Genomic DNA, 8,810 nt, shown 5'->3' with positions numbered 1-8,810 from the left:
TGTATTTATTTTCTATAAAGTTTAATATTAAAATTTTATCTATTTAAAATATAAAATTAAAATTTTACATATGAGAAAAATTGAATTACCCTATCGAAATAAAAAATTTAAAATGAAAAGAATTGAATTAATTTATCCAAACAAAGCATTTGAAAAATGAAAGAAATTAAAATCAAAGCAATTCAAATTCTGAGCATTTTAAATTCCTTGAAATTTTGAAGATCCCCATTCAAACAAGGTAAAAAAATCTAAAAATAATAACAAAACTAAGTTGAATTCTTGAAGATGAGATGGTTACATGGAATAATCGACATTAAAACTCTCAACAAAAGTTTCTCAATAAAAGCATTTAAAATAGTTGTACACCGGCCTTAAATAAAAATTAAATCCTTACTCTCATTTTTACCATAAAAATTTTCGGATGATATGACAATTTAATCACGATATCAGCTGAACTAGGATACGAACAGAAATCCAAGCATCAACGCTGTCCAACTGATAAACATAATGGACAATATTAGACTATTACTGCTACAAGTTGATAGTTCTACCATCCAAGAAGGAAAAAGATGAAAATTACGATTCTGTGATGTTAGAAAAAACTTCTCATTCTTCATCAGAGCCTGAACTTTCTGCAGCTTTGCCATGTTTATTCACGGCGCCATTGACAGCTTGTTTCTTATTTTTTGTGTTCTGGCCATCTTCTTCATCTTCACTGTACTCACTCTCATAGTCATCATCATACTCTTCATCCTCGTTGTCCTCATCCTCCTCAACTCCATCCTCCATGATAGGTCCTTCATCAGCCAAAACAGCACCCCTGGTGCCAGCCCGAGTTCGTTTCAAAACTTTGAGCTTTAAATTTGTCCTTCTGTCACAGCCCAACCAAGAATCACACAAACAATAGCAAGTCAAATTGTAGTTACCCTCTGATGGGGCCTGGAACTTGCCCAATACTAATCTAGAGCCCCCTTTCACCTTCTCAACTGCTTCTGCAACTACCTTACTGGTCTCCTTCACATTTGCTCCTGACCCCTCCATAGACTCCTCAATTGCCTTAGATGCAGCAGTTACAGCAGCAGCTTCATCCATGAAACTAACCTTCTGAGAAAACCACACGTTGTTTGAAACAGAATCCGCAAGCAAAAACCAGTAGTTTTCTTCCTTATGAAATGGGTAGTAGGGGGCATGTGGAAGAGCACCAATCAGGCTATTACCCCTTTTAACATTTATCCAAGCATGGAGAGTCACAATGTCCCCCTCTTGTATACCCTCTTCACCTTCAGTCTCACAAGTTACCTCAAGTGTCAAGGAAGGCATCATGTCCAGTACCGTCTCAATGTCTTCCACTTCAGCGGAAGATAACCCACCTGTTTGAATAAGAAGGTCAGCTCGCTCCTGAGAGTCCATGTCATGAAGTTCCTGAAATGTTCTCACTTTCTGCATTATCAAGAAGACAAAATGCTTAGTTCCAACACTCAATGTCATGGGATCAATTTGGAAATTCAATGACCAAGTAAAAAAATTCAACATTTGAATTTCAAATAGCCAATAGTCACTATACAGTACATACAACTTTGGGTTAACTGTGCATAAAAGAGAAGGCTATGCAGTTTAAGAAAGAAAAAAAAAAGATAAATCATTAATATTATAAAACTAGTAATTAAACCACTAAAGATTAGGATCCAATCCAATAAGAATTCCCCCTTTCAAAATCAGACATTAAGGTTTCCACTTTCAAACTCTAACCTAAATTAAAAGGGGGGAAAAAGACCAATCAACATATCATAGACGCATTCTTTGTTTCTAGATTTTCTTAATTATTTATGCATTTGTCAATCTTGAGAACACTTAGCAGAAATAAAAATTCCATTAAATTGGATCCAACAAGTGGCTAATTAACTAGTTAGATCCCCAGGAAAAATGTGCATAAAAGGCTTGTTGACATTTTATCTGAGGTAAATCTTAAAGACCTCTAGACCATGTAACTACAGGTAAACAGCATGGACATGAAAATCCAGATCCAGACCAGGGAAATTTAATCATTTACAATTGGATGGCAAGGTCATGAATAATGCTGACATACCTTGCGGGCCACCTTCTTAATAATAGTCTCACTTATATGTGGCAACTGCAGAAATGGTGCAATTCCTTCAGGTGATCCACCAGTAGACTTTCTAGCACTGAGAGGAACAGCCTGCATAGGTCATACATCAAGAAAAGCATATAAATATTGATTTATTAAAAAGCAAAGCCAAAAAATTGATTATATTTTCAGTTAAAATGTTTGGCTAAAAAACACAAGAAAAACAAACATGAACAACAATGAGAACTTCACATTTCCATATTTCATAAAAGTATACCAATAAGACACCTTTCAACCTAAACTAAGAACATATCAATATGTGCAACATTTGTGTAACATAACCCAATTGTCTTGATCTTGAAGAGATGACTTTAAGCTAATAGACATCACTCATAGCATACGAACCAAAAGATGCTTGAGCTAAAAAATGAAAAACTTTTGGCTCCCATTTTACTTGTAGGATTATCTATGATGTTTCAAGCACATTTTAAAATCTAAACGCTTTTACTAATAAAATCATATTAACTATGACAAATGGAAAACCTGTATCATGAGACATAAGTTTCTCTCCTACAATAGCAGACTGTGTAAAGGAAAGGAGGAACTTAATTGAATATTGGCCATGCTTGCTAAATGCTCTCATCGCTCATGTTTGGGTATTTCTGATTTTTAGTTTATACTTTATAATATAGTTGTCCAAAGAAACTGTTGAAACTATAGGGACTTTAGGTAGGGAGGGAGGAAAAGAGATAAAAGAGAAGCAGGATAATATTCTTCTGTGTAATTTAATGAGATATAGTGTCATACAAAACATAAAGCACTAACCCTTATTTATACTAATACTAGACTCAAAATCTTAATCAAAAAAGGAAAAAAAATCATAAAATATAAGGAACTATGAACATCAATCCTAAAAGAAAACCCAAAATACTCAAAACTACACCAAGATGCAAACAATCAATACATTATGAGATATTTTTCATATATTCCAACAGAGACAAAAGAAAATGTTGAGGTGAAAGTTACATTTAGATTATATATATTAGTACTTTTTTTCTTTGTTGCTTTAATTATCATCGGTTAAATAGTATTTTTTTCCTTACAATAAAAAGTATAGGGGAAGCGAAAGTTATCCCATTCCAAGGTCAGGGCACACCATGAGCCTCAGCAAGGGCTATACAATGATACTCACATAAGACCTACAAGTTATATGAGGGAAATACGGAAATAGAGAAAAAAAATTAAGAAGGAAAGAAATAGGAATGACAGAAATAAAAGAGAAGTTGAGTAGAAAAAGATGTGTTGCTTGGATGGATAGAAATAAGAATAAACGAAGGGGAGAAATTTCTCTTCACTTGTTTGGATGAATGGAAAAGATAGTGGAAAAGAGAATGAAAATAAATAAATAAATTATATGGAAAATATTTTTAAGTTAATTCAAAAATTTATTTTTCACTTTATTATGTTTTACTCCATTATATAACTTTCTTTTTTGCTTTGGTATACCAATTATTTAATTTTCTTATTAGATGAAAAATTATTCAATTTTACAATTGGGTGTCAGACAAGTTAAACTGTAAAAATGAATTAGATAGTTTCTCCTTTGTGCACTGTTATTACATCCCAAATCATGCCTCAGATGGGATGAATTTTATTTAGGTGGGAGCCACAGAATTTAAACATTTTTTCCTTCTAATTCACCATAAACAAGCAGATGAAATTCTTCTAATTCACTCCCTTAAAATTCTTTCCCAAATAAAAAAATCAATGAAAACGAAGTGTAAATGTAACACAGAAGATGACTTGCTTAAAAGTAAAATTATGGAAAGGAGAAATTGGAGAAAAAAATGACTGCACAGAGCAAATATACTTGGCTTCAAACTTAGATTCATCACCTGGACGATACATTGAGAAAGCTCAACAACACCAATTGCAGGCCTCAGCCATCCATGCCCCTGAGCATTTCGCGGTATAACTGCCATCTTTTAAAAAAATTAGAGCATTAAATAATGTATTGAAATGCAAATATCACAGCTTCATGACTATAAATCCAGAAATAGAAATATCATATGCATCATATAAGAGAATGATGACAAGCAAAACTTCATGATTACAATGAGCAACCGGTATGTATGACATCATCTTTAATGATAGGTATGATCTTTGTTTTGGTACTGTAAATCTCAGTGATCCACTATCCTACTTATTTCTCTATCTTCTAAAGTAAGCTAGTATTAGCATAAGGAAAACACAAAAGCTACCAAAACATTTCAAGAGCACACAATAGCTTAAGATAAATGCCATATGGTCTGTATCATTTCATTTAATTAGGATTTCAGATATTTTCCAGGAAAGTGATTGGTAATACTTTTGCCAAGTCATTCATGATTGAGTTTGGGAATAGGATATTGTCACACACTCACATGTACCATTATTCTTTACATAATAACAAAAACCACACATCACATGAAATTAATTATTTATTACCTCTATTCAGTTCCCTTTTACAATATAATCTTGTTCCAATTCACTCATAAGGGAGGCAAACTGAATATTTTCCACATGTTTGCCTAAGGTATTTACATCCTACTAATTTAGCTTCTACCAAAAGGAAGTTTTACTGAAATCCACCTCAGCATTCAGCAATTAACATTTTTTCTATCACTGTATTTGTTTTCTTCATGCTTGAGAAACAGAGAAAAATATATTAGCAGTTCATATATAATCTACACTCTACAGTTAAACCAGGTTGCCTGTAGGACAGGTCCTCTTAACATTTCACATCATACATTCAAAAACTCAATTTTGACAAGTGTCTAAGAGTCAACAAAAAAAAAATCCATAAGCTGGGCACAAGGTGCCCCAGGCATGAGCACTAGCAAGAGATGATTCTATTTATATTGAGTAATTCTAAGAATTTAGTGTTCAGATATTTTTATATTGATGCAACTTTTGAATCATGATTGCAATTTGCAAAAGACAGTGCAGACTTAAAGTGAACAGCATAACTAAGAAAGCATGACCATTGAGTCTACTTAGATACATAAGATCAAATAGTCAGTCAGTCACCTTCATTAATTCTTCAAGTAGGCGGGGTGCTGTTTCTAAAATTTGTCTGAAATCACTTTGTAAAGATGGCGACAAAGCTGCAAATTCACGGGTCAACTGAGCTTGAACTAACAGCTCTGTCTGAAAGAAAATAGCATATATGTCAGCATATAAAAGGCAGAGAAAATCAGAATAGAACACTTGTATTCCCAGAAAAAACATGAAGCACTTCATTAGGCTTAGCCACACAAGAAGATACCTTAACCAGCGCAGGATGTTGCTTCCAAAACTTAGCCTGCTCCTGCTTGATGTTTTTGAGGTCAAGATTCAACTCACTCCTTACCAACATAAAAAGCTTTTGAAGAGGTTCGTCATCAGTTCTACGGACTGGAATTTCCATATATTCAGCAGCCTTGATGAAGACATCCATTACTTTGCTGTACAACATAATATTCACAAATAATTAAACTTTAAACATTTAAAGTATAAAAGATACCTATTGTATCAATTGGAAGGGGGATAACTCAATTTTCAATCTATTACTATGTAATATTCCAAAATACCAATGTCCTTACCAGTAGTATCATAAGAAAGGGTTAAATAAAATAACCTGTTACTTTACTGTATTCTTTTCAATCTTGGATAAGTAATATTTTAAATCCCAATATTTCATTAATATTGTATCGCAATTCGATCTTGTAAATTCAGTATGGAATTGAAAGGGGTTTAAAAATCTTTTTTATTTTGTACAAACATCCATTTGCAAACCAACACATTCACACAGTGTAAACACACACCATTAACAAAAGCTAATAAATGAAAATATTCAATCGCTGACTGCATAAAATTCAGATCTCTATATACTCAAAGAATAATGGCAAGAATAAAGACTGACAGAGCATAACTAGATAAACAAAGTATATATACCTGGGGGCCAAAGAAGGCTTCATAAGGTAATAGTAAGTGGAAAGTGTTTGATGCATCACATAGTTGCCGGTATACTTTGATGATCTGGAGAGATAAACAACAGCAATGACCAACGGCAAGAGAATACACACACCAACAATCCAAAGCAGAAGTATTCCACCAGATGCCCCATCAATATTTAGCAGGAATTGAGGAAGAGCTATACCCATTTGGAATCCCTACAATAAAATATCATGCATATTTCAACAGCATGAAAACAAAAAGATAACAGGCCACTTGGCATTTTTTCATAGTCGTCTGTTTTATTACCTGCCTGCCATCAGGATGGCCATATTTTTCATAATTTTCACGAGCTGTTGGATCTGTAAGAGCTTGATAAGCTTTGGCAATGTACTCAACGAAGTACTTGTGTGCCTCTAAAATAAAAGGAATAAAAATATATCAGTTACATAGGCAGTTGGATCTGTAAGAGCTTGATAAGCTTTGGCAATGTACTCAACGAAGTACTTGTGTGCCTCTAAAATAAAAGGAATAAAAATATATCAGTTAGCAGTTACATAGGCAATTGTAGGAATCCAACATTCCTGCAAACATCAAAGTTTGCATTGCAACAATAAAAAAAAATAAACAACTGAAACACCTTCAACCTGGATCTGGGTTTTTATCTGGATGGTATTGAATAGAAAGTCGCCTATACTTTTTCTTTATTTCAGACTCTGCCGCTCCAGGCTCTAATCCTAGAATATTAAACGGATCAAAAATTTCAATCTGCATAAAATTTAAAAGAAAAATTTCAGAACGTGCACCAGTGGAAGTCTCAGCCAATTAGTAAAATGTTAAACACAAATACAAGATCCCTCAATACTAATTTCAAATCTCAAGAAGTGGAATAGCTGAATTCATTTTAACTTTCTAATTGTTTACCTCACGACTCATGGTCTTTATGTAATAAACCAGAACAATCATAACCACCCAAAGTAGTAACAATGTCAAGTTACTACAGGTTGAGACATTTGAAATCTGTAAAACCAAAAGGGAAAGAGAAAAAAAAATTCAGAAGAAACAAGTGTGGGTCACAGCAGAATTAGATTCAATATCACAAGTAAAACCAAGCAAACATTGAAGAAAATAACGAAATACACATAGCAGAAATGATCTCACCCTCTTGAATATCGATTTATGGTACTTCCCGGACCGCGAGCACTCAGAGCACTGACAGTGAATGCTCTTTGATTTCTTACTGGCAAAACGGCACAACTTTGTTATTGTATATGGCACTATAGGAATGGCCATTATTGTCAAAATGAATATTGGGAACAGTGCACTATTCTCCTCTGAAGCAGCCATCGCTCCCTTCTGCACCCAACAACCTCAAAAGGTTACCAGACCTGCAAAGGCAACCCTCGTTATTGCTCACAGCTCAATCTTCAAACACAATCCTTCCTCACAGAAAAAAAAAGGCAATTATCAACCAATCCACAGAACACGTAAATCAGAAAACACACACAAATAAATAAATAAATAAAAAGATTCCTGGAGCATTCCCTATAATCAAACAAGTAGCAAAAGACCTATCTGAATTTGAAAAAAATTGAGATTATCAATCAGTGCCTCTCACGAAAAAGAAAAACCCAATCTAGGTTTCTACATTAGGGATTTTAAGGTTTATAACAGCATGAGATGTGACAAGGGGAAAACACAAATAATCATCAAATTCGAATCGAAAACAGCAAAAACAAAATGAATTCCCCGTTCCTCTATCTCACACACGCATACACACAAACAAAGCAGCTTCAGTTACAGTTAAAGACTAACAGAGTATACGGTTCAGACAGTGCGTGGAATGAGAACCACCAAAAACCTAAATAGCCACGAATTGGGAAATCCAAAGGTTTTAATTGACGAATCGATTTGAAACCGAAACAGAGATGAAACCGAAACAGAGATGAAAACGAATCGAAATGAAATTATAGAGATCGAGAAGGAAAAGGCATGCAATTAAGAGTGAGAGAGAGAGAGACCTGAGACTTGGGATTCGAAGAAGTGGAATGAAAGGTCAACTTGGATGGGAGAGGGAAATCTGAGAAGATGCAACCTCAGAACACTGAGATGAGATCGCAGCAGCGCAGAGAGAGAGAGAGGACAATTATATAATTTTACGCCTTAAATATTATTATTATTAGTTTAGTTCTTATGAAATTAATGCATTCTTGATTTTAGTGTCTGTACGAAAATTATTTTCAGTTTTTTTTGTTGACTAAAATTATTTTCTCATTTTATTATCTTTGAAATTAAAAATTGTATAAAATAATAATTTTATTAGTAGATAATTGGTAAATATTTTTAGAAATACTTATTGAGTTTTGAAATCTATTTTATTTTTAATATACTTTTTAGATCTAATTCACCTAAATATTTAATTCACCTAAATTTTTATGTACCAACAAAAATGGTTATCGTTTACTATATGTATTTATTTTTTTAGAATATTATCTAATTCATCTTCCATTCATAAAAAAAAAAAAAATGAATCATCCGTGTGAGCAAAATTATCTTGTCTGCTACTAATATGGATGAGTAGGACGTAGGGGGTGTTATTTAAACCGCTAAATTAATTTATCTTAAAAATGGATCAAAATAAAAATTGAAGAAACCAAAATATTCAAAAACTGTATTTACTTTTACTGCACTTTAATTTGTTTTTCAGTTTTTCTTTTAAATAGAATTGAATCTAATAGCTAGTGTATAT

General features: G+C 33.2%; 1 protein-coding gene across 1 annotated transcript; it reads right to left on the bottom strand.

The window, feature by feature from the left end:
* Positions 1 to 371: 371 nt before the first annotated feature.
* On the bottom strand, positions 372 to 8,229 carry LOC100809969 (dnaJ protein ERDJ2A). Its single transcript, XM_014761989.2, has 11 exons — positions 8,083 to 8,229; positions 7,223 to 7,449; positions 6,986 to 7,081; positions 6,709 to 6,829; positions 6,371 to 6,477; positions 6,062 to 6,279; positions 5,394 to 5,571; positions 5,156 to 5,275; positions 3,982 to 4,068; positions 2,087 to 2,197; positions 372 to 1,440 (listed from the first exon to the last, which is right to left on the bottom strand). The coding sequence occupies exons 2-11, from the start codon at positions 7,406 to 7,408 to the stop codon at positions 607 to 609; spliced, it is 2,058 nt and encodes a 685-aa protein (XP_014617475.1). The 5' UTR covers positions 7,409 to 7,449; positions 8,083 to 8,229; the 3' UTR covers positions 372 to 606.
* Between the last annotated feature and the right edge of the window lie 581 nt (positions 8,230 to 8,810).

Source organism: Glycine max, chromosome 9 (genome assembly GCF_000004515.6).
Source record: "Glycine max cultivar Williams 82 chromosome 9, Glycine_max_v4.0, whole genome shotgun sequence".
NCBI classification, from domain to species: Eukaryota; Viridiplantae; Streptophyta; class Magnoliopsida; order Fabales; family Fabaceae; genus Glycine; species Glycine max.
Note: the sequence above shows the minus strand (reverse complement) of the source record. Positions and strands in the feature narration are given on the sequence as shown.